This window comes from Anolis carolinensis, chromosome 2 (genome assembly GCF_035594765.1).
Source record: "Anolis carolinensis isolate JA03-04 chromosome 2, rAnoCar3.1.pri, whole genome shotgun sequence".
Lineage (NCBI taxonomy): Eukaryota > Metazoa > Chordata > Lepidosauria > Squamata > Dactyloidae > Anolis > Anolis carolinensis.
The window spans coordinates 153,924,932-153,951,803 of NC_085842.1; the positions used below are offsets into that span (position 1 = coordinate 153,924,932).

General features: G+C 39.3%; 1 protein-coding gene and 1 long non-coding RNA gene across 2 annotated transcripts; one reads left to right on the plus strand and one right to left on the minus strand.

Annotated features, from left to right (window-relative positions):
- The first annotated feature begins 2,554 nt into the window (after positions 1-2,554).
- Positions 2,555-17,220, plus strand: LOC103279830 (uncharacterized). The gene is made up of 4 exons (XM_008116660.3): positions 2,555-2,690; positions 5,198-5,249; positions 10,848-11,057; positions 15,115-17,220. The coding sequence occupies exons 1-4, from the start codon at positions 2,640-2,642 to the stop codon at positions 15,480-15,482; spliced, it is 681 nt and encodes a 226-aa protein (XP_008114867.2). The 5' UTR covers positions 2,555-2,639; the 3' UTR covers positions 15,483-17,220.
- On the minus strand, positions 2,580-25,315 carry LOC134296302 (uncharacterized). The gene is made up of 3 exons (XR_010002998.1): positions 25,042-25,315; positions 5,597-5,719; positions 2,580-2,710 (listed from the first exon to the last, which is right to left on the minus strand). It is a non-coding gene; the product is annotated as an uncharacterized LOC134296302 (long non-coding RNA).
- Between the last annotated feature and the right edge of the window lie 1,557 nt (positions 25,316-26,872).

The following is a 26,872-nucleotide window of genomic DNA, read 5'->3' on the forward strand; positions in this document are numbered from 1 at the left end:
GTAAGCAGTGCTCCTTACTCGGCACTTGGCTGCAGGCCCTGTGGGGCCCAAAGCCTGCACCCATAGGCCTCACAGGGTCTGATGCAGACTCTGCAGCTGAGCACGGAGTAAGGAGCACTCCTTACGAGGCCCAGGTGCGTAGGCCCAAAGCTTTGGACCTGCAGGTGAAGCCCCCCCCCCCCCCCAATAATGAGCTGAAAGAAACCAGATCTTTCGGCCTCAAATATCTGTCCTCCCGGTTTCGGGAGGATCAATCAAAATGGATCAGAGCCACATTGAAAGCCGGGAAATGAAACAAATAAAGGTTTGACCTGAATGCACATGTCTAATAATTTCACATTTTAACTAAGGCAGTATGAAAAAGTACTTTCCTATTTTCTATCCTGAATTTTATTATTCTACTTAGCTATGACTATGATAACTAAAGGAACAAAGATTCATTATACCAATATTTTTATATTATGTGTAATTTTCTACATGCACTATAATTTATACTCTTAATCAATTTTTATGCACTTTTCATCAGACCTTTCTGAACCCATTGATTATTTTGGTTGTCTTTTTCTCCATATTTATTTAAAATATTGTTATTCAAGGGCTGTGACTTCTGAAATGGCATCTGGAAGTGGAATACATTCACACAGCTTTTATTCACTTTGCTTGCATTTCCCTCCTGCTGGTCTCCAAACTATGTGTTGTCATTCACTTGGAGAGTAGAGAAGCCATAAGGGTTAGTAGCAGCCCAGATCTTCAGAATCTGAGGAATCAGTCAGTAGCTGGGAAATTCAAGACAGGGAGAGTGAAGAATAAAATCGTAGTCAGGATCCTGTTTCAAGTTTCCAGAGGAGGGTGGAGTCTCTGAACTGTTTGGGTAACTTTCATTTGGGGCGGGTCTTTCAAAAGAGCAGTTGCTGTGCTGAGCACTTCCCCAAACAGGCTTATACTGTTACTAGCTCAGAGGGGGACATGGCACCATGTGCATATGCATTCTGGAAAACAGAAATCATAGTGTACAAATCACACATATTTGTTGCATCAGTTAACCAGTTGTTAGACTAATATATTAATGAGTATTTTGCCATTCACCAGATTTTGCATTTTTCTGAATACAGCAAGACAATTCTTAACATTTTATTATGGTGAAGTTGAAGTGTAGCCCATGAATCATATGTGGCCATGTTTACAATCCACAAATTCCCTGAAACCCTCCTCTCATTTTATTTTAACACTGATTTTCAGAATTATTTTTAGCTTGAAAAGTGCCCCAAATGTTCCATGTGATCTGTGGAATCCTATGCATGTCTAAATACAAATTCTAATTCAAAATTATGGCAATATCAATATTTTCATTTTGAGATATATATCTTTTTTTAAAAACAAACAAAAAACATTTGAGAGTTGCAAAAATGGAATGGAATTGATGATGAGAACACTATGTAGTATCCATCCAGCATTTTGTGAAGAGTATAGTTTTGGATGGTATACATTTAGTAAATCTTTTCAATGAAATAAACGTGGCCATACTGATACCAGACTTTATATCAGTGACATGGTGATTGAAACCAGGAGACCCCAACCTATGGAATATGAGGAAAGGGAAAATGTATGGATTATATTACTATCCTTATTTTCAGAAAGGTAATTGGGAGATTCTCCTGAGTCAACCATATGGAAATTGATACATGTGGTAAATAAAATAAACAGGAGTAAGCAAATACATGGCTTCTTTTAGTTGGTTGTTTTTATTATGATATGATTCTTTTACTGTCTTTTTTGGGGATTCCTGCTTCTCCCTATGTCTAGAATAATAACTTAGATTATTTTTGGTGGGAGCCATAACTTACATTGCAGGGATAACTTATTGGGACATCATTTAAGGCATGTCACATCTCCTCAAGAAATAATTTTCAAAAATGGCTTTCTGAGATATTGCAGCTAATATTGTTGTGGTAGGGGGCAGGAATGCAGGGAAGAGGGTGGCCAAGAAGTGTACAAATGGGGCATGGCTTTTTGACTCATTGGAACATCAATGAGGGCACACCAGAAATCATCAGGAAATAATTTCATAGGAGCAATAACCCTTTACCATGTGGTTTTTAAAATATAAGCAAATCTGCAAGACTTGATATATCTATCCATTGAGTTACAAGCAAGTATTGCTTTGGCCTTATGAAAAGCAGGAGCTGACTTGTTTTTCTTTCATTTAGAATTATGCCAGCACATTGGTATAAGCCAATGCCTCTTTGCTCTCTTTCACCCCCAGTGGGAGAAATGGTACACTCCAGGAGTGCCGAGTGTAGAGGAAGTCATCTTTTCAAGTGCAAAGGGTTTGTTTGACAATGAACAGTTTGTTTGCTGAGGGAACAAGTCTGACCTGCTTGAAGCAATTAGTCCCTTGAATAGAAACATGCAGAAAGGAACACAGCTTGACTGGGTGTCTTATCCATTGGGCAGAGCAGGTTTTATCTGTCGGCCTCCAGCTTTGCTGTGCCACTGGCCACAGTTTTGAAAGGGTGTTCCACTTGTTTTGTTGTTTTCATTCTACCCAAGTTGGCGAGCAATCACATTGAAGCAATCTTGGCAGGTGTCCGTTAACCTTGTAGGGAAAGGGAGGAGTCTTCCCTGTTCTTCTGATAATTATGGCTTTCCCCTGCTGCTGCTGCTCTTGGTTCTCAGTTGCTGGAGAAGAGGTAAGGAACTGATGATCATACTGTGATGGGGGAAAAAAGGCAAACATAAAAAAACCTGAAGTTCATAGCACTTGTTAGCAAACACACAGAGAGAAAGAAGAAATTGGAATAGCACCAAAATGGGTTAAGAAAAATCATTTGTTTTGTATAAGGTACTTGGAAAATAGTCTTCTTGGGTAGATGTCCTTGTTCTTTGTGAAAATGCTATCACTAGGAAGGCTGACAGAAAAATAGGTTCAGTATCTTTCTGAATGGTTTATGTGACAGGGTCAGATTGTGCTTACTTTAGTAAGTTTAGGGTTTTTTTTTTCCTGTAGTAGATCCTCACACTTGTGACAGTAGCAGCAGCAGGAGGAGGAGGCAAAACTTGGAACATTATATTTAAAAATTGGTTTGGTGATGTTAAACATTAAAAAAAGGGAATTAATAATACAAAGACACTGCAGCATCCCTTTGCAATGCCTTGAATAATAATAGTTGGTTTTTAAACATTCTTTCAAGTTTTCATTACAGAACATGGCATATAGGTTGTAACTGTTTAAACTAGTTGGCACTTGTTAGCAAACACAAGCCGCCATAAGCCCCCCTCGGGGTAGAGAAAGGTGGGATATAAATATTGTAAATAAATAAATAAATAAATAAATAAAGTTAAGACAGCGGATTTTGTTACTGACATATCAGATTTTGTTACTGGCATATTCATCTGTATTTTTTTTGTCGCATGGACTACAAAGCCCACAATAGGATTGTTGGCATGGAATGGTGGGAACCCATCACATCTGGGTTCTGTTGAATTGATGAAGGCTGTCACAAAGCTTGGGATCTCGTCTTACACCTCATCAGTTCAGTTTGTCTCACATCTCCATATCTCTTTTCCTTCCACACACACACCCCCCAAACAACAACACATATATTTCACTTCTGTGTTAAATTCCTTGTTTGATTAAGGTTAATTAATAGGCAGTGAGTTATTTCAGTTAACTCTTCAAGTGGGTACTGGTCTATCACAAGTATAACAGTTTTATAAATAGGTACAAAGATCATCAGTTAATCAAGAGAAGTCTTCATCTGAATATTTTTTTAGAATCTCTGAGCAAGTGCAGAATATTTTTGTGGAAAGTGAATAACTGCATCTTTTCCACTTCCCTACTCCTACTTCAGAAGTGTGAACAGCACACCTTTGAATCACTTCCTCCTCTGCTGTTTTCCTCCCATATGAAATGGTCAATGTAGCTGTCTCTCAACATATCTATGGCTGGAGTTACATCTGATCTGACTTACATACAAATTCAACTTAAGAACAAACCTTCAGAATCTATCTTGGTGATAACTTGGGAATTGCCTGTACATAGATTATTTATTTATTTATTTATTTATTAGACTTGTATACCGCTACTCCCAGTTTGGCTCGGAGCGGTTTACAGAAATAGATTAAAACAATACACTTAGCTTAAAACAATAAAAACAACAATAAAAATAGACATAGCCTACCCACTGACAGTGCTGTGTGATATATTTCCTCTATGTATAATACTTTTTTCTCCTGGGTCACTAAGCTTTCCCGTTTATCTGAATTTGAAGTAGAATGAGGCACCAACCCTAAAAAAACTCTTAACAATGCAATTTACTATAGCAGGTTTTTAACTTCAATGTTAATAGAGAAGCTAATCAATTAGGGAAAATCATTAGAAAAAGCAGTGAAATAGTATCTTAATGATTGAATTAGTGAGTTTATTTGTAGCTCTGAGTTGCAGCAGCAGATTTACCAAGCTCAAATAGGCTCCAATGCAGGTCTCACAAGTGTAAGGGGACTATAAAGGTAGTTCTATATGTCATTGAATGTTTCCACTTTATATATGATGTCTTCCAGTTGTAATCTCCCCAAATGTCTTTTTTTTTTTTTTGCAAACATTTAATTGTCACATTCTTTAGTGGAGGTATGAGAAATTTTAGGAGAAAAGCATATATTCAGAAAAAATCAGCAATCAAAAGCTACTTTAGATTCACTGGCCTAACTTTATGGGAATCTGCCAGGCTCAACCTGTTCAACTAGTTTTGTCCTCCTGAATTATAATCTTGTGTGTGTGTGTTTATAATTAGAAGCACCAGTCTGTAATAATACAGAGTTTTGAGACTCCAATTCAGTGGAGGGTGGGTGTCTCTCTCTATTTATGCTGGGCCATTGGCTTTCATACCTCTCCTCTTCTCTCCCCCTTCCTCCTTCTCTTCTTCCTTCACTTGCTTCAGAGTGTGAAGGAAGGTGAAACCCCATATGTCTCACAGCTTTTCTTCACTGCAAGAGCCACCAAACAAGATGTGAGGCAGGGAGGGAAGAGAGGAGGGGGCATTGCACTAGGGAGGCATTCCCCCACCCCTTCCTAGTGGCTCAAAACACCTCCTCGTCACAGTCATAATATAAGGTTGTTCCACATTGGAAATGGACATAAGTGATAATAATGTGTCCAAAATTTACACATTTATTTTTAACTAACTTGTTTTGTTCACAGAGGGAACCCCTCAATATACAGCATCCAAAATGTCGTGAAAACAAGAGAACAGGTAAACTCTGACTCATTGTACTTGAATATATTTTTCCTTTTTCTTTCCCCACAATGTGTTTTCTCAATATAACTTTATATTTGAATTATGAATAGAACTATGAAAGCTAACCTTCTATTCTAATTTGCGATTTGAAAAAGACTTTTTTAAAATAGTGGATATTTTTAGCAAACAAAACAAAGATAATATGCAAGAGTCACCTTCTTTTCAAGATGGGGGGTATTTCTTACTCTCAGTCCCAAGTGCATGCCACAGGAGGGGAGGAGAATGGATACAGTGAGCCAGGCATCTGGCTGAGAAAGAAAGTGAGAAACAAACAGAAAGAAAAACTTCAATTCTCATCATACCTTGGGAGGGGGCACAAGGCTCCTTCGATGATTGTGTAGCGCAAAGTGCTGCTGGGAAAGCGAGGATCCATTTGCTTCAAGTAGGCGCTGTGTGGAGACACCTTTGGGAAGGGATGGAGGAGGCTGCTGGGGAAAAAAAGAAGAGGGGAACCTGCAGCTTGCCTGATTTGTGAGGCTGCCCAGCCCACAGGCCACCTCCACCTCAGGCAGAGTGCCACTCAGCCCCTTTAGCCGAAAAAGATCCAACTGCTGTAATCCATATTGGCTAAGGCTTTGGCTGCCCATGCCAGGATTGTTTTCATGCATTCGGCAGCCAGATCCCCCACCTCACCAGAATCCGGGACACCAAAATGATATTTTGCACATCCCTAATACATCCCCAAAGGTTTTTGAGAATTTAGACAAGACCAGGCTTGCTTCAATGCTCTAAACTTACTCATGCTTTCCTTGCAAACCTCATTCTGAAGATTACTTTCAACTCTATCAACACAGTAAAAAATTTCTTCCCTTATCCATGGTCAATGACTCTCCATGCTCATACCATGCCCTCCAACATGCCATAGATGAAAACCAGGACATCTGTGACCAAGCAACATCAGAATGTGTTGTGCATGACAAAAGATATAACACACAAGATAGGAGAGGCTGCAGCAGTTTGCTTTTACCTCAACCCACTGGAAAAGGCAAGATTGTGCCCCTTCCTCTCTCCCCTGCTGGGTTATTTGACTATTTATTTATTTATTTATTTTTCACATTTATATCCCACCCTTCTCACCCTAAGGAACTCAGGGCGGCTTACAACAGTGGCAACAATTAGATGTCCATACAAACCAATATAAAACAGCACATAAAACAGTTAAAACTATTAAAATACATTATGATTTAAAAATATGTTTCAAACATAAAATCAGATCCGTTCTTCCTCATGCTTTGTCCATAGTTCAGTCCGTGTCATCTTTGCCATTTATTGATTAAAAGCCCGGGCACACAGCCATGTTTTTAGGGCTTTTCTGAAGCCCAGCAGGGTTGGAATTTGATGCATTTCTCTTGGGAGGGTGTTCCACAGCCGGGGAGCCACCACTGAGAAGGCCCTGTCCCTCGTTCCCACCAGCCACGCCTTCGAGGCAGGTGGGATCGAGAGCAGGGCCACTCCAGATGATCTCAGGGATTTTGCTGGCTTATAGGAGGAGATACGTTTGAACAAGTAGATTGGGCCAGAACCGTTTAGGGCTTTATAGGTCAAAACCAGCACTTTGAATTGGGCTCGGTAGCATACATTCACATAGTGCAGCGGTTCTCAACCTAGGATCCCCAGATGTTTTTGCCCTACAACTCCCAGAAGTCCCAGCCAGTTTGCCAGCTGTTAGGATTTCTGGGAGTTGAAGACCAAAAACATCTGGGGACCCCAGGTTGAGAACCACTGACATAGTGCAATCAGTTTTAAGTGAGCTAGGACAAAAAGAGAAAGTGAGAGAATGAGACAGAAATTGGGATATTTAAAAAGCAGACCATAAAATGTGGTGATTAACTGGACTATCTTTGCTTGATCAACGTGGGCCTTTCAGGAGGCCTGATGGCTGCTAGGGATGGGTGGACATAGGACCACACATGTTGGAATTCACATGTAGATAAGTGACCAGAATGTGCCCTGGATTCAACTGTGATAATTTAGACTTATATTATCATTTGTGAAAACATGGTGAGGTTTTCCCCCTTCTTTTAAAATAGTATCAAATTAAATATTTTCCCACTTCTGCTTTTCCAAGGAGAAAAGGGGAATTGTAATCCTCCACCCCACTCCTCTTGGAGATGAAATACTTTTCAAGTGTTCTCAGAATTAATTTGGCAGATGACATGCATTCAGAGACCAAAATTTGTAGACCAAGAAGAAAAAAAATCTGACCAGAGTTTTCCTCTACCCCCTTTATTATTCTTTTATTTCCTTTTTTAAAAGTCTCTGTGACATCTGCTGGAAATACTACCAGCAAATAGATCATGTATTCCATTGCTTGGAAAGTTGCAATTAGGTTTTGCAGGTCTGAAAAATAAACTCTGGTCTAAACTGTGTTGTCATGGAACCAGTGGTCTGATTTCCAGTTGGATAATTCAAAGTTTAATTATGGCTCCCGTGCTTATTCTGGTGAAACTGCTTTCCGGATATGATGGCTGTGATTTTTCAAAGACGACCTAAGGGATTTGGAGTGCCAGTTTCCATTCAAATTAATGGCAACTGAGCAATGAAGTTTCTTGAGATTTACTTGGAAATTTCAACCCTGATGCATGCTGTAACGTGTCGCATGAGAAGAAAAAGGGCCATTTGGTCAGACTTATGGTTTAGTGTTGCCAAATTCTTTGATATGTACTAGAACTCAATTTTATATTAATTGCATACCTATTCGTTCTGGCAACATAACACATTCTAAAGGCACCAGAGCCCATTTGATTTTAGAAACTAAGCAGGGCCAGCTCTGGTAGTACTTGGATGAGACACTCCCAATGAGTATCAGTTGCTATATTTTGAAGGAAGGAACTGGCCAAATCACCTTTGATTACCCTTGCCTAACAAAACCCTATGAAATGTATGGGGTCACCATAAGGCAACAGGTCACTTGAGTGTGTGTGTGTGTGTGTGCACACACTTTCTAGTGTGCGCACACATAGAATCATAGAATCATAGAATCATAGAATAGTAGAGTTGGAAGAGACCACATGGGCCATCTAGTCCAACCCCCTGCTAAGAAGCAGGAAATCGCATTCAAAGCACCCCCGACAGATGGCCATCCAGCCTCTGCTTAAAAGCCTCCAAAGAAGGAGCGTCCACCACGGCCCCGGGGAGAGAGTTCCACTGTCGAACAGCCCTCACTGTGAGGAAGTTCTTCCTGATGTTCAAGTGGAATCTCCTTTCCTGTAGTTTGAAGCCATTGTTCCGTGTCCTAGTCTGCAGGGCAGCAGAAAACAAGCTTGCTCCCTCTTCCCTATGACTTCCCTTCACGTATTTGTACATGGCTATCATGTCTCCTCTCAGCCTTCTCTTCTGCAGGCTAAACATGCCCAGCTCTTTAAGCCGCTCCTCATAGGGCTTGTTCTCCAGACCCTTAATCATTTTAGTCGCCCTCCTCTGGACGCTTTCCAGCTTGTCAACATCTCCCTTCAACTGTGGTGCCCAAAATTGGACACAGTATTCCAGGTGTGGTCTGACCAAGGCAGAATAGAGAGGGGGAGCATAACTTCCCTGGATCTAGACGCTATTCCCCTATTGATGCAGGCCAGAATCCCATTGGCTTTTTTAGCAGCCGCATCACATTGTTGGCTCATGTTTAACTTGTTGTCCATGAGGACTCCAAGGTCTTTTTCGCACACACTGCTGTCAAGCCAGGCGTCCCCCATTCTGTATCTTTGATTTCCATTTTTTCTGCCGAAGTGAAGTATCTTGCATTTGTCCCTGTTGAACTTCATTTTGTTAGTTTTGGCCCATCTCTCTAGTCTGTCAAGATCGTTTTGAATTCTGCTCCTGTCTTCTGGAGTGTTAGCTATCCCTCCCAGTTTTGTGTCGTCTGCAAACTTGATGATCGTGCCTTCTAACCCTTCGTCTAAGTCGTTAATAAAGATGTTGAACAGAACCGGGCCCAGGACGGAGCCCTGCGGCACTCCACTTGTCACTTCTTTCCATGATGAAGACGACGCATTGGTGAGCACCCTTTGGGTTCGTTCGCTTAGCCAATTACAGATCCACCTAACCGTAGTTTTGTCTAGCCCACATTTTACTAGTTTGTTTGCCAGAAGGTCGTGGGGGACTTTGTCGAAGGCCTTACTGAAATCCAGGTACGCTACATCCACAGCATTCCCTGTATCGACCCAACTCGTAACTCTATCGAAAAAAGAGATCAGATTAGTCTGGCATGACTTGTTTTTGGTAAATCCGTGTTGACTATTAGCAATGACCGCATTTGTTTCTAAGTGTTCGCAGACCACTTCCTTAATGATCTTTTCCAGAATTTTGCCTGGTATTGATGTGAGGCTGACCGGACGGTAATTGTTTGGGTCGTTCTTTTTTCCCTTCTTGAAGATAGGGACCACATTCGCCCTCCTCCAATCTGCTGGGACTTCTCCCGTTCTCCAAGAACTCTCAAAGATAATTGCCAGTGGTTCTGAAATAACTTCCGCTAGTTCCTTCAGTACTCTTGGATGTAGCTGATCTGGCCCTGGGGACTTGAATTCGTTTAGAGTGGCCAGGTGTTCCTGGACAACTTGTTTCCCTATTTGGGGTTGGATTTCCCCCAATCCTTCGTCCATTCCGTGTTGCTGAGGTTGAAGATGGCTTTCTTTTTGTGAGAAGACCGAGGCAAAGAAGGCATTAAGTAGTTCTGCCTTTTCCCTGTCCCCTGTCGCCATCACCCCATCTTCTCCTTGCAATGGCCCTATCGCCTCCTTTTTCTTCCTTTTTCTACCAACGTAAGCAAAAAAGCCTTTTTTGTTGTTTTTTATGTCCCTGGCAAGCCTGAGCTCATTTTGCGCTTTAGCCTTGCGAACCTTTTCCCTACAGGTGTTGGCTATACATTTGAATTCTTCTTTGGTGATTTCTCCCCTTTTCCACTTCTTGTGCATGTCACTTTTGAGTTTTAGCTCAGTTAGAAGTTCTTTGGACATCCATTCTGGCTTCTTTGCACTTGTCTTATTTTTCTTCTTTGTTGGCACATACATACACACAGAACACAAGAGTGGTCATAAGAAGCTTTTGTCATGAGACAAACTATTTTATTACCAAGTTACTTTACTTGTACTCCATCCTCAGCTCTCCTGATATAGGGCAGGGCAGAAATAGTTTAATAAATAAACAAATATTTTCAAACCCTATAAAATAATTTGATATTTTGTCAGCATCACAGAAAAACAATATTATCTATTTTTAAAATTTAAAACGTCTAATTCATTGAAGTGGAAATGATGGCTTTGACCCTTGAATATTGTCCATAAATTATTGGTCCACATTCCACAGCTCCTTGGCAGTAGATGGGTGGAAATGTCGCTCCCTATCTCTCTGATCCTCAACTGCACAATTTTGAGTATCAGTGAAGAGTGAGTAGTTATATTTCCATAACTCTAGGTTACCAATCTCTAGTGGCAAAATGCAATACTTGATGTAATGTATTGATATCTGTAGTTTGGAATATGGTGTTTGAAATGTTGCATTTTAGTGCTCTCTTTTGCTAATTCATTCACATAAGATTTCTGTTGACTTCCATTTTACTAGCTGGCTTCAGCAAAGACAAACCCCTCACAGTGAAAAGGGTTAACGTGCCTGAGATTGACACGCTTTTTGAGAACATTTCTGAGACTTTTAATAAGCAGCAAGGAGATTGCTTGGCTCTCTGGGAGGCCATCCAGGGGCTGAAAAAAGCCTACAACTGCTCACCTGCAAGCTATCTTTCTGTATGCATGGAGAAGATACAGCAAGAACACAGTAAGTCTGCAGGGAATAATAATGAAGAATATCTAGTGTAAATAGAAAAGTTTCCATTCAGTAATCTAGGTTCATTTTATCACTGGTATTTATTTTACTTGTACCACATTCTGCTTCCAATAAAGTATCCAAGACAGCACATATTATCATGAAATTTAACTGAAAACAATTATTTATTAGGTTAGAGAAAAATTACAAAGCAATCAATCTATCTCATTCACACTAAAAACTTAACTGAAAGATGTAATACACTAGCATGAGGAGTACAGCAGCCATCAAGACAGGCCTCTCCTCGTGTCCTCACCAAACATGCCTGTAAGGATGACTGGACCAAGAGAAAGTATACCCCACCTCATGTTTCAGATAGACTTACTTAGAAAGGTAAGGAATTTTGGAGAATTTGGACACTGAATGAATAGGTCTTTACAGGTCTTAAACAGCATTTTGATTTTTGTATCTGAAATGTATGCAGAATCTATCTGAATTTCTTTGTTCCTCAGATGCTCAGCAGGTCCAAGGCTAAAACAGGAAGGTTCACTACCATATTTTTCATTTACACAATTTTCCTATATGCCATTAGACTTTAGTGCAAAGATGAGGAACAAGTGTACCCCTTGACATGGTTGCGTCACAATTTCCCATCATGGCAGAGGTTTCGACTGGGTGGCCCTTGTGGTCACTTCCAAACTCTATGATTCTCTGATTCCAACCCTTGCTGGTAATGAGGGGTTAGGTTTAAAATCTAATCCCATGTAGTCACATAATAATAATAATAATAATAATAATAATAATAATAATAATAATAATAATAATATATTTGTATACCGCTCTATCTCCCTGAAGGGACTCAGGGCAATTTCCAACATAAGTAAAGGATGCGATTACCAACATAAAACATACAACATAGCCATAATAAAAACATAAACATATTACTAATAAAAACAATCAAACATTCAAAATTAAAAGCCAATTCCAGTACTACTCCATTGGGTGAAGTTCAAATACCAATGGTAAAAGCTCCAAGGTGGGCAAAGACAACTATTTGAGGCTGGGCCAGGGCTAATGCAGTGAAGTAACATAGGGTCGGGGCTACTCCTGGTAGCCAGGATAGGGCCTGGGCTACTCAGTTCCAGGCCTGCTGAGCAGTTATAGGAGGACTAGAGTAGTACATGGTTTCGTAGCAATGGGAAAGTGGGTAATGTGCAAAGCAGGGTTCTAACTGCTGGCCAGAGCAAGGTCGGAGACTAATCATTTTCAAAGACCTGCTGCAACCACCATGTGTTCAGGTCCCTGCGGAAGGAGGATAGTGACAGGGCCTGCCTTATACCTCTGGGGAGGGCGTTCCAAAGGCAAGGGACCACCACCGAGAAGGCCCTCTCCCTCATCCCCACCAGACATACTTGGGACAGTGGTGGGAGCGAGAGGAGGACCTTTTAGGAAGACCTAAGTCTGCCCCAGTTCGTAGGGGAAGATGCAAACTGTTTAGGGTTTTATAGTAACATTTTGCTATTCCCCATGTAAGGCAATGCTTAACATTAACTCATATGCTCAATCATAGAATCATCATAAAGTTGGAAGAGACCTCATGGGCCATCCAGTCCAACCCCCTGCCAAGAAGCAGGAAAATTACATTCAAAGCAACCCAGATAGATGGCCATCCAGCCTCTGCTTAAAAGCCTCCAAAGAAGAAGCCTCCACCACATGCTGAGGCAGTGAGTTCCACTGTCGAACAGCTCTCACAGTGAGGTTCTTCCTAATGTTCAGGTGGAATCACCTTTCCTGCTGTTTGAAGCCATTGTTCTGCATCCTAGTCTCCAGGGTAGGAGAAAACAAGCTTACGCCCTCCTCCCTATGACTTCCCCTCACATATTTATACATGACCATCATGTCTCCTCTCAGCCTTCTCTTCTGCAGGCTAAATATATCCAGCTCTTTAACACACTACTCATAGGGCTTGTTCTCCAGGCCCTTGATCATTTTAGTCACCCTCTTCTGGACACATACCAGCTTGTCAACATCTTCCTTCAACTGTGGTGCCCAGAATTGGACAGATTGTGGTGCCCAGATTTGTGATTCCAGGTGTGGTCAGACCAAGGCAGAATAGAGGGGTAGCATGACTTAACATTCATTCCAAACACTTCCATTAAAATGAATTCTTCATCACATATAAAGCCAGCCTCTCCATAGGGTTCAAAGAAAGAAAAGTTAAAGAACTGTTTTTGTAGCATCACTTGCTATTTGATACACTAGCTTTGCCTGGCCACATGTTGTTGTGGCTTCTGGGAATCATTTGTTAGCCAGGTGGAATAGCAGTGAATAGCCTTGCAGCCTCAAAGCCTAATACAGTAATTACTACATAGCATTACCGCGCATTGAACTACTTTTTCTGTCAAATTTGTTGTATAACATGATGTTTTGGTACTTAATTTGTAAAATCCTAACGTAATTTGACGTTTAATAGACTTTTCCTTAATCCCTTCTTATTATCCAACATATTCGCTTATCCAATGTTCTGCCAGGGTGTTTATGTTGGATAAGTGAGACTCTACTGTATATTTATAATCTTATATTATCTGCTTAGAACTGGATTATATGAGGCTCCTTCTACACAGCTGTATAAAATGCACACTGAAGTGGATTATATGGCAGTGTGGACTCAAGATAATCCAGTTCAAATAAGATAATATAAGATTATAAATGGGTAATATAGCTGTGTGGAAGGGCCTTGAGTCTACACTGCCATATAATCCAGTTCAAATCAGATAATCTGTATTTTATAGGCAGTGTGGAAGAGGCCTGATTGAAGCGGCCCTGGGTGCCATTAAATGGCTGAGTGGGTTGCTAGGAGACAAAGTGGGTGGAGCTTAGTCTTCTAACTGGCAGCAATGGGAAAGAAACAGTTATTCCTCTCCCTCTAATTAAGACTTTATTTTTCTTGGTTTTTTAATGTAAAAACACAGTCCGGATGACCATGTTTTTTGTGGCCAAATTTGGTGTGTTTTGGTTGTGTACTTTTGTTGTTTAAGTTAAGGGAAAACTATCAGAAGAATTATATATATATAGATTTTGATTATTGTTTCCATTGGGTGTGAACATTTTCCATTTTTCCATTTTGGAGCAGTGAGAGACGGGATTTAAGATGACTGATGATTTCTAAAGGACAGATAAAGCCTTAGGTGACTGAAAGCCCAGTCCAAAAACATCACTGTACTTCTAATGGAACAAGTTTACCAAACCAGATAGTTAAAACATGTGAATCACATGCATGAAAATTTCACTCTTTTTCAAGGAAATTGGTTGCATTAATTAAATCAGGTTTCTAGTTTATACCTTGGTAAAATATCAAGATATGAAGGACTTCAGACTTCCGTTTTTCATTTAATAGCACTGATTGGATTTCACATTGCAGCGGAATGTAGCATCCAGTGGGCCTGATAGTCTTACCCCGTTCTTTAGATTTTGCCTTCCTGGGTTTTGCCTCTTCAGCTAAATCCAATCCTTCCTGTGTAATACCAGCCTTCCAAACTAATGCCAAAAGCTCAACAATGCCTTCTTCAGAAAGAAGAGCCAAGCATTTGTGAAACCAACAATGAGACAGACAAGAGGGCAAAGTGAAATAAGATTACATCAGAATTTGTTAGAGAGACTTATCCTGTACTTGATAGTTTTGTACTGAATGAGCAATATGGGGCCAGGGCAGGGGGAAAAGAACCATGAGATTATGGGTCTAATTTATACTCTTCACGGGAGAGCTTGCCAGTGGGGCTATGCCAGGGATTTATTTCTTACACAAAATGGCACAGATAATCTTGGCTTAATATTGCCAACTAAGTGCATTATGTCTCTCTCCCACACAGACATATATGTCTGTGTACAACTGTGACACTGATAAGTAAAGTGGAAGTAATCAGATTTCATGCACTGTGATATCATTGCCATCTGATTGCCATTGGAACCTTTGTTGCCTCATGGATTTAACTTTCTTAGTACTAAGACAATTAAAGCCTTCTGTTTGGATTCATGCCACTTTGAGTTTAATCACTGCCTTTTCTTTCAGGTGATTATAGTGTGCAGGTGCACATGGAAGGATACAGGTTTGGGCTGAATGTGGGGGATAAAGAAGTCCCTGAGCAACTGAAGCAGGCCCAAGAGCAGGTGGGGGAGCTGAACCGTGCCACCATAGGCATCATCAGTTCACACACAACACTCCAAGAAATGATCCACTCAGTGCTTCAAAGCCAGGACAAGTTGCGAGAGAAAATAAAAGTCACAAACTCTGAGCACCTAGATTGGATCCGCCTCGAAGGAAACCTGACAGAAAATATTGAAAAAATCCATCTGGCTGAACAGTTCTCAAAACAGTATAAAGAAGAAGCCAATGGTTTGCTCAAGGAAATGTCCAAGTCAGCTGGCTTGACTTCCTAAGAAAGAGTTGAGAATGAACCTGTAATAGTTTGCATTTCTTACTACAGAGAAGCTTTAAGGTGTTTTTGTCAAAAAGACTTTTGGGTATAGTTCAACTGCACAAATTGTCCACAAATTAGAACTGATCAAGAGATTTCTGGAAGAACAATCTTATATAACCACGTGTCAGAAGATAATGTCTCAAGGAATTCTCACATAGCTATGGCTCTGAGAAATTGCCAGTGAAAAAACAAACCTAAATGCCACTAAATTACAAATTGCTTCTAAGTGGCAAAAATGCAGTGCTGTTGCTCCCAAATAGATATCACTTTTCTTGGTCATGTCGGTATTAACCATTTAGTTTTGAATCATGTTTGCCCCAGGGCACAGGTGAATAAGAAACTGCTAGGGCAGTGAAATGACTCCCCCTTGCTTTTTAAGGGGGGAAGTCAGTTGCCAAGTATTATGAAGGACTGCTGGGTCATTCTTGTTTCCAGTGCAGCCTTAGCATCTGGATTCTAGAAACTTTCAAGGGCCAAGTATGTCAACCAAAGTGTTAGGTAGACAAAGAAAAATAATAGCTGCAGACTTGGGACAAATGAAACAAGTAGAAATATTCTTTCTGTTCTCAACATAATCAAGCTCTCCAAGACATACTTCAGAACCCAAATGAGGGAAGGCTTCATGCACTGCCTGCCTGCTCTGTGCTTACAGCAACTGTTCATTCTTACTTTTAAATATGTATATGTATGCATATTTTCATCCCTTGCATTTTTGCACTGTCACCATCCAGGATAAGCATACTAGTATCCAAGATGCCTCCTTCAACTTATTTTGATCATAAGAAAAATCCCTTTTTTCAAACTGTCATCTGCCTTTAAGTCAGGATTTTTTTTCTCTTTCAGGAGTGACTTGAGAAATTGCAAGTCACTTCTGGTGTGAGAGAATTGGCTGTCTGCAAGGACGTTGCACAGGGAACGCCTGGATATTTGATGTTTTACCATCCTTGTGGGAGGCGTCTCTCATGTCCCCGCATGGAGTAATCTGTGCTGTCCCCAGGTTGGATTCGAACTGGCAACCTTCAGGTCAGCAACCCAACCTTCAAGTCAGCAGTCCTGCCAGCACAAGGGTTTAACCCACTGCACCACCGAGGGCTCCTAGGTTCAGAATACTAGCACCTAATAGCTTCCCCCATTGATGGAATGAAATTTTTCTTCCTACTTTTTCTAGTTCTTTTCCCCAAACCATCTCCATTTTTATGATTTGGTACTTGGAAAAACTTGTGTTCAAGAGAACCCTTTGACCCATCCCAGCTATTGTGTGATGTAAGAAAATATATGTAGTAATGTAGTAATCCATAATATTTAAGGAACAGTATTCAGGATTCTAATCTGTAAAACAAACTTCTATATCACAAGAGACACCAAAAGGCAACTTTTTATTCTGTTTCCTGTGTAATTACTTATACAGTATTCACATTTCAGACTTTTTCTCTCTTATTGTTTCCTTGTTCTCCACAGTCCAAAAACTTTAGCCATGTCTGTTATCTACATTAATGTCTTTATCATTCACCATGATGATAAAGGACCCCTCACAGCATTATCTCTTTATATTTTGACAAGTCTCTTTACTCCTAGCCAATCTATCTTGCATACTACTCCATCAGAGTTTTTAAAAAAAATAGATACTTGTCTTATTTGAATGATGCCTATGTGCATACTTTGCATATATTTGTAATAAACTTTATTCAATTATTCTATTATTTGCATTCAATCTTATTGCTAATTCAGTTTTCCATCCGTTGCTTTTATCTGCCTGAGTAACCCAGTTCCTTTCTCTATGCACCATCACTCTAGGCTAATAAATTGAAAAACATATGTATATGCAAACATTACACATGTGGATGATGAGACATAGCAACAGGAAGTATGATAGAGGGATGACTTTTGTCTACTATCTGGAACACAGTGTCAGCTATGCAATAAATGAGTGTTGACATAATCAGAAGACGTAATGTACTGAGATGCACTAAGCTCTAATCGGTACATAAATGCTATTGCTTATTACCTTATTGCCACAGAAAACAGAATATGACAATTATGAAGTGCTATTCAGTTGTAAGAAGACATTCTGCTCCTGTACCATTTTTGCTGTATCACTGCAGTACAGTAAAGGGTTGATGGCCTCTGTCTAGGGTGGTTTTTCAAGACCAATCCAAACCCTATGAAATATATGGGGTCACCATAAGGCAACAGGTCACTTGAAGTTGTATGTGTGTGCACACACCTTCAAGTGTGTGTGTGTGCGCACACACACACATACATACAGAACACAAGAGTGGTCATAAGAAGCTTGTGTCAGCAGACCATATATGACCACATGGAGAAACCTAATTTATAGCAGAGTAAATTAATTCTTAGAGTCAGTCCAACAAAATAACATCAATGCAGAACTGTGGTAAAGAAACTAGAATATTCTTTTTCTGTTTCACTTTCGTTTTCTGAGTTTTTTATGTCTAAAGTTTTAAGTCTTTCATATTTATACAATGGTGATTCTTTCAAATTAGTAAGTACAAGCAGCAGATTAGTTCGGAAGTTATTGAAATTAAGGAAGAGGAAGGGGGAACATGACCTTCAGCCATCTCCAATCAGACCTAAATTCTGGTTATCCTGAATTTTCGTGAACTAGAAGGAAAACATCTAAAGTCATTTCCAGAACTGGACAATGTATACTTTTCCATAGATTTTAGTGTTTTGACCAAATTCATGTCCCATTTTATTCCCTTCTGCATTTCCAGTCATACAGACTGATGAAACGTGATAAAAAGATAATCTTGATATAGTTGTAGATAGAATTAACAAACCTGTCAATCTGGATTTTGCTCCATTTCTCATTTTCCCTTCCTTACATTCCCCTTTAGCTATCATGTAATCTTTTGAAATAATAATTTAAATTGGTATATATGTGTGTGCGTGTGTGTGTTTTGGCACATTTCTCCTTATATGCATATGCAAGCAATATTAATGCATTGTAAAATATTTTTATTAATTTATATATTCACTTACTTTTTATATTTTATGCATTTTTGATTGAAGAACCACCTCATAAAATGTAGAAAGTGATAAATTTGTTTCAGTTCGGAGAAAGAGAATTAGATAAAGCAAGTACAAGACAATTTTGAACATTCCCCTTTTGAAGGAAGACTTCAACTGTTTTTAGGCATGACAATCTTCTATATGTGCAATACTTTCATTCCTTATATTTTTCTATGTTTATGAAAGATCCTGTATCTATTAATTTGGTTCAAGTCCGAATAAAAATAACTTTAGACCCTAGAACTTTCTGTACTTTTGTATGAAAATATCTGGATACCTCACTGGTATTTTAAAGATCACTTGTCCTCTGGATCTCCATTTGGTCTAATAAGTCATCCTCCAGGCAATTCTTGTCCTTCTATTTAAGAATTAATAGGAATCTTCCTCTTAGTTACTTAAGCATGCCTTTTTAAACATGACTACTGCTCCTTTGCTTTCATACCATGCAGAGCAGACATAGTCTTGTGTAACAACTGTTCACCCAGAAGTTCACACAGGCCAGGAGCTTATTTCTTGGCAGGGCCATGAAGCCAAAACCCATAAAGTGTAGCAGACTGAAGGTGTTTCCCATACATACCGCCAAGAAGTATAAACATGTGACACAGCCCGCCCCTTTATTGTGACGGAAAGTGTTAAGTCTTCCAGAAAAGGAAATGTTTATGAGACTAGGGAAACAATAAAGGAGGAAGCTTTTCAAGAACGTGTTCCATGTGCAGCAGTTTTTCTTAGACCTCTTAGAAGGCTTTAGATCAGTGGTTCCCAGCCTTTAGGCCTCCAGGTGTTTTGGACTTCAGCTCCCACAGTTCCTAACAGCTGGTAAGCTGGCTTGGATTTCTGGGAGTTGAAGTCCAAAACACCTGGAGGCCCAAATGTTGGGAACCACTGCTTTAGATTTATTATCCCACAACTGTGTCTCCCAGATACCATTTTACCACCTTACATTGGATAGCTTAGCTACCTTGTGTAGCAGAAATGAATTGAGGTCATGGACACCAACTGATTTAAAAGGCAGCATATTCAGGGGCAGTCCTATTGAACACCTCAGATTTTACTATCAGTCTCCCAAGGAAACACTGTAGTTCACTGATGGGATCTGTTAACAAAACTTTCAGTATATAATCTATATCAAATTACAATTGAATAGATAAGTTTTTGTAGTTTTTTTTCGTGTCAGGAGCAACTGGAGTTGCTTCTGGAGTGAGAGAATTGGCCGTCTGCAAGGACGTTGCCCAGGGGACGCCCGGATGTTTTTCATGTTTTACCATCCTTGTGGGAGGCTTCTCTCATGTCCCTGCATGGAGCTGGAGCTGATAGAGGGAGCTCATCCGCACTCTCCCTGGGTGGGATTTGAACCTGGCAGCTTTCAGGTCAGCAACCCAACCTTCAAGTCACGAGGCTTTTATCCCCTAGGCCACCGGAGTTTTTGTAGTGCAATATAGATATAACATCTGAGAAATGGTTGTCAACTTGGCACAGTCAAAAAGTAAAAAGCCTGTGAGAAATAAATCATTTTCATATATATTATTATCATCACCTTTGTTATCATTTAGCTGCTGGACAGATAGATACGTTTGCTTCTCTAGTGATATAGCCCCCCAAAATGAGAAAAGCAGAGGGCCAGATAGATAGAAAAGCAGAAGCCAAAAACAACAAACTAGAGTAGTGCTTTTAATGCGTGGCTCCATTTTTTAAAGTTTGCACATAGTCTTTGTATTGCAATATTTAAAAATTATGTTTCAGTTTCAATAATTGAGTCTTATCTTACTAGAACTTTGTTTTAAAATCTTAGATCTATAATTTTTATTAATGTGTGTAGGTAGATAAAGTTGTTTTTAATTTGCTGTGAGCTGTCTTGAGGCCCATTATTTGGGGAAAGTTAGGATATAATTGGATAACATCATCATTGTCATCCTTTCTAGTAAGACGGGACTCATTCACTGTAACAATCTTTAAAAGGGAGGGCAGGAAGCACATGGTCTTACAAATGCAATTGGACTGCAATTTCCAATAGCTCTAGCTAGTGTAGTTAATTGTGGCTTGATAGTTATTATTCCTTCAAAATTTTTATCTCTTTAACTTTATCTTGTGTCTTTTTTTCACCTTTTCATGTGACACCCCAATCAGTAGTTTTGGGGGAGTAGAATGAGGGGACTGGGCCTCTGGTGGAGGCGCAGTGTGTTAAAGCGCTGAGCTGCTGAACTTACAGACCGAAAGGTCCCAGGTTCAAATCCCAGGAGCGGAATGAGTGCCTGCTATTAGTTCCAGCTCCTGCCAACCTAGCAGTTCGAAAACATGCAAATGTGAGTAGATCAATAGGTACCGCTCCAGCGGGAAGGTAACAGTGCTCCATGCAGTCATGCCGGCCACATGATCTTGGAGGTGTCTACGGGCTCTTCGGCTTAGAAATAAAGAAGATGAGCACCAACTCCCAGAGTCAGTCACGACTGGACTTAACGTCAGGGGAAAACCTTTACCTTTAATGAGGGGACTGGCTGTTTTACAAGAAAAAAGCTTTTATTTATGTGTTCTACCACATTTGTTTTTTTTGTTTTTAAATCATTGTTTTAAATGGTTTTAATTCTCTGTAAAGTTTAATCCTATTTAATGATAACATTTTATGTATATTTTGGGTAGATATATTTTTATTTGTATTTTTTTCTGCCTTGTGAGCTGCATTGAGTTTCCCCTTTGGAAGAAAAATGGGGTATAAATAACGTAATAGAATGGAACAAGATGAAAGAAAAGAAAATGTTTATCTATTAACCAAAACCAATCATGTGTAACTTGTCTTAGAAGACTCAGTTATTCATTTTTGCCTGGTGAATGATCTTAATATGATGAGAACAATGCCTTTCTAACTAGTATTCTTCTATTCTGATCCCCCTAATACTAAAAACCCAATAAGTCAGTGGTAAGAAATAGCTGTTATTAATAATCATAGTATTCAAAGAATGAAGAATAAAATTAGAAGTCCAATCAGAGAATAAACCAAATAAAATTATGATTCCCTCTTTTTCCTTGTCTGCCTGCTGGCTAAGCCTCTTTCCTCCAGATGACTAGGAAATAATAATACAAATATCTTTCAAGAACTGCAGAAGCTGGGAAGGGGCTACGGTGAAGTGATATATTTCAGGCCTCTGACTTATGCACGGTGTAAGTTACTCTTGCCACTGCTGACTGTTTATTATGTTTGTCTGGTTGCCTGGGGAACCAGCTCACGCTGTTTCACTCATTTTATAACGTTCCTGTAAATGTTAGGTAGGGCCGGGATTTATTATGCACTGTCAACACCTCAAATGGAACGCGCCGCTGAGCTCCACTTACTTGGCAAAGTGCCTCTGTTCAGTCCCTTTTTCCTGAAAAAAAGAAAATACATTCAGTAGGAGGATTTGCAAATCCAGGTTTCTATACATGCAACCCAGCGTTACCTGCAAATGTTTTCTCGTAGCTTGTGTACCTTTCACCAACCATAAACAGAACCACTGACCTTCTTTCTAAGTAGAGCCATTTGCCAAGGGAGAAATGATGTAGAAATGGGAGGACATTTGTATCGGGAACAAATGAGTTAGCAAAACAACTAACCTTGCCGACTGCCACTGGGTGGAATCTGTGACTTACTTGTAATAGGTAAATTTTTGGGGAGGGGGAAGAGAGGTGTGGCATGTTTACTGAGAGAATTTTCTCTCAGTAAACCCCATCGTAACTGCTTCTGTTCCCTTGGAAGATGAGTAATTAGTTATTAAGACTGAAGAATGCTGGTTTTTCTTTCCTTCATGTGATACAAGCATGACAGAGCATATTTGACTGCAAAAGTACCTAGTGCAATGCACAACAGGCTCCTTGCTAGCATGGGACAATTTAGCAGGGGAAAATACTGAACCAGCAATAGCTATAGGGCAATAAAAAACAAGAGTCACCACTGGGACACTAAATTCACTTGACACAGACACACAAGTTGCCTTTCCCTCTCATAGTTTCTAGTACACAAATGGAAGTTTGTGCAAGAACTTGACATAGGAGCTTATGGCTTCTGACAGCGCCTTAATATATATTTTTGTTTTTGCTTGTTCATGCTAAAAAAATCACTGAAGTGTTTGCTTGTGAACAATTAGCTTCATGAGATTTTTATTTGATTTTGTGCCAAGTGACATAACTGTTACTTCTTTTATCTGGCCACATTTTGTTTCTCTTTCTACTGTCATTGGTAAACCTGGATTGTTTATGAATTCCTCACAAACCTGAATTATAGGAAGTGGTGCTTCAGTGCTATACAGAGCGGCATTACTCATACAAGTAAGTTAAAACAAAAATATGTCAATAACTTTTTCATACCCAGGAAACAATTCTGTTGGTGTGACTGGTTTGCTGATAGTTAATGAACAGTGGAACATACATGCACATGTGACATGTATGCTACACAGGCATTCTTAGAAAGAATCCCTAGCCAAGCAATCTTTTATTCAGTAAAAGTTTCAGCATGTGAGGCAACCACAGTGGCAAGACTGTGTCAGCAAAATCACAGCTGCTCCTTTTAATTGCCTCCTAATTTGCCTCTGGAGCTGGCTAATTTGAACAGTTCACCTCTAGGATTCTGTGAGGTCTCCAATGCTAATTGATTTTGTCTTGCTTAATCAGATCCCGCAAGAAGCAGGACCCTATTTCTGCTGACTTCTTTCTAAGCCGAGTTCTGGCATTGGGTGATAGAATGGAAAGAAAACACACACATTGCAATGTGAGAGAACCTGGGGAGGTTTAGGCTGAGGGGGGGCGGTGGTAGAGTCACTAAAGAACTTGTTGGCCAAAATCTGATTAAAAGTGCAAGAAGCCTGGGCTTTGTGCTGAAAGGTGAGATTCCACAATATATTATATAAATATATAGCTTTATGGCTCTTGAAATGTGTTCTGGGGAGACCTCAAATGACTTTGCAAAGCCTAGGTATATTATACACATGAAACATTTGAAAAGCAAACTTTCAGACTTGTACCAGAGTTTTAAAATTGTGGGTTTCAAACATTTTTCTTTCTTTCTTGTTCTTGGCATCAAGATAAGATTTAATGTAAAAACAATAAAATGTCTTTTATATACATAAGAAAAAAGGAGGAACTTGAGTATTTCATTTTCTTTAAAAAAAAAACTCTCCACAAATTGCATAAATAATTTAGGAGATATTCTGTTTTTCTACATCCACAAACTGCATCATTATTGATGTGTTTAGAAGATATAGGGGGGGAAACAGAGTGTAGTGAGCTCATTTGGCTAATAAACCCAATCAAATAAAGAGGCCCTCTTTTGCTATAGTAGCATAGGAGACTGATAGAAAATGATACAGATGAAACAGCTCTAAGTAACCCCTCCTCCTCCTCATGCATAATTTTCACATATCTGGAGTCCTCTCCGGAGTAGCATGCACTGCCATCAGGTTGCATGGGTAAGATTTGGATGGGAAAATGGATAACCGGGGGGGGGGGGGGGGGGAGGCCTCTCACCTGCAAAGAGCCAGACCACACCTTAAGGTCCAGATCTTTGCAGGTGTGAAATCCAAACCATCAGAATCTCCAAATTATGAAACGGAGCTCCAGAGCTTTGAAAACCCCTACTAGGCATTCCACACAGTTGAAATTATTTCCAGAAGTAGTGCAGGAAAATCTTTTCTAGTACATTTTGTGAACTGTTGGTCAATCTAACCTATCAACTCTAAATGTCATCAATTCTCTGAGGTTTCAGGCAAAGATTAATGGAGACACCAAGAACTTGACATTCATCGTGAAAATTATTAGTTTTGTCCCTGTACTTTGTTTATACCACATTACAGCAATGGCAGGCCTTCTGTACAGAGGTTATAAGGTGAAACTAGCAAGGAAATATCATTACCTTTGTTAATGGAAACCACAGACAATAAAGTGGTATGTCTAAGTTAGTAGGAATAAAGCATCCATAAGAGTTTTCTAAAAACCCAGGCATATAATTATTGGCTTATGTTTACTGATTTGAAGTCCTGGCCAACAGTTGAACCCATCACAAGAAGACATGACATTGTCTATTTTCCATATGCTGTAGATTTAAAAAAACAGGACAATTACAGACCCTAAAGCTCAACACCTATTTAATTTCAAGATCAGAACCACAGACTAATATTTCTCATTCACTTGATGGTTCCAAATTCCTACTGTTCATGATCAACTTGCTAAAGATTTCTTTGTTGTCGTCGTTGTTTTAAAAAGAAATAGGTCACAAGATCAGAAAGATTTATAGGATTCTTTAAAAATATTTATCATTTTAAATACAGCTGTGTTGCCATCAACCACAGATAGACTGGTAAACTACTTAGAAAGAGAAAGACACATTACATAAAACAATATATCCAGATAGGTTTAAAGAGCTTTTGTCATGCATGGCCTAACATTGAAACATATTTTTACCAAATCCCCATTTATTTTCTTTCTAGTTCATCTTTTTTGCTTCCTTTCCCATCATTTCTACTCACCAAGGCCCTTGTGTAAATAGAAGTATTCCCTCCTTCAAGTAATGACCTCCTGGTGCTGTGATGGAATTGAAATACTCAAATATCAGCAGCTGTCTGTTTCTGCTTTCCAATTGCCAAATGTAAGTTTTCAATCAGCATAAGCAAGGAGTAAAATGGGATCTATTGAGAGATCTTTCAGTAAATCATTGGTTTCCTTTGAGATAAGACAAGATAAAGATATCAAATAAATAAATAGCTGAATTGAGCTCTAACTTCCAAATGTCTAACAATAACCCCCAGCACTAAAAAGAAAAGGTAAACTAGGCCACTGAAATGTGGGCAAGGGGCTTGACATATTACCAGTGAAAAAACATGCAATCGTATTTGCACAAGTAACTTACAATAATGTTTGCACAGCAGAGGTAGAAACCAGTTTTTAGGCTTCTGTTGTGGGTACTGTCTTTGCACTCTTTTGTTTTGTTTTGTTTTGTTTTGTTTTGTTATTTTACTTACAGATATTCCAAGTAAATTTTAGTTGCTTGATTACTCAGCCCCTTCCACACAGCTGAATAAAATCCCAAATTATCTGCTTTGAACTGGAACATATGACAATGTGGACTCAGATATTCCAGTTCAAAGCAGATATTGTGGGTTATTCTGCCTTGCTATTCAGGGTTATATGGCTGTGTGGAAGGGCCCTATCTTTTGTCATGCAGCCTAATGCTTTAAACTTGGGGGGGGGGGGAATAATCTCCTGTTATCTTGTGTAATTATATAGAAAATTCAAGGAGATAGATTTTGTAGGTTTTTTAAAAATGTCATTTGTAAAAAATTTGAAAATTCCCCAAAAATCTGTGGATGTGTGAAATGTTCTGAAACTTGATGAACTAACAGTGACAAATATGTTCTACAATAGAAGCAAGTTTCATGCCAATAGCTCTAACAATGAGGGCGGAAGGCACCCCTGAAGTTTCCCCATTGGCACAATTAATTACTTCAAAAACGCAATTAATTACTTAACAAAAAGTAACAAAAAAGTAGTTAACCTGTTATAATTATGATGCAGATCTTGTCCAATTTTGAAAACATTTTAGAAACAATTTTTCCCTACCCACTAATTTTGTATTGAGTATTGAAACATTTTTTCACTTATAACACAAACCTAATGCTTACTCCAAAGAAAGTTTTCCTTATAGTCTAGTTCTACATATTTGTAGTGAATACACTTAAGCAAGGGTACTAGCATTGTAGCCTCATATCTCAGGTGTCCTGAGGCTATTCTCACTGAGTGGGTAAAGACAAATTATGAGGGAAGCAGGATTGTGTCATTGATCACTATAAAATAAGTCTGACTGAAAGAAAAAATTATCAGAAGGGAAGACAAAATTATTCAGGAAGCAAAGATCTCCTTTGGCCCCTTTCATTATACCCCTGCTTTTAACATTTAATCAGTATGTTTTGTGCAAATTCACTCAGAAGTACATGCTACTTAATTCTTGAGAGCTTGCCTCATATATACCCATTTAGGAGAATTTGACTCAATAGGCCATGGCATTTGGAGGCCAGAATAAGTGACTTGTGCTTGTATCACCTACACTGTTTTTAGGGGGTTTTAAATTAAGGTTTTTTCATTTGTTTTAATTTCTTTTTCATATTCTATTTTACAATCTCATCCTTCATATATACAATGACTTCTGCTGTCTGCCAATTTAACTGTATATCATTTATGTACTGACAGTTTGATGCTAAGGTCATGCTTTGGAGAGTTACAGTAAATTCTGCTCAGTTTGTAGGAATGCCACACGCAAAGAGGCAGAAAGAGCAAACTCCAGGCAGTGATCACATGCCCCAG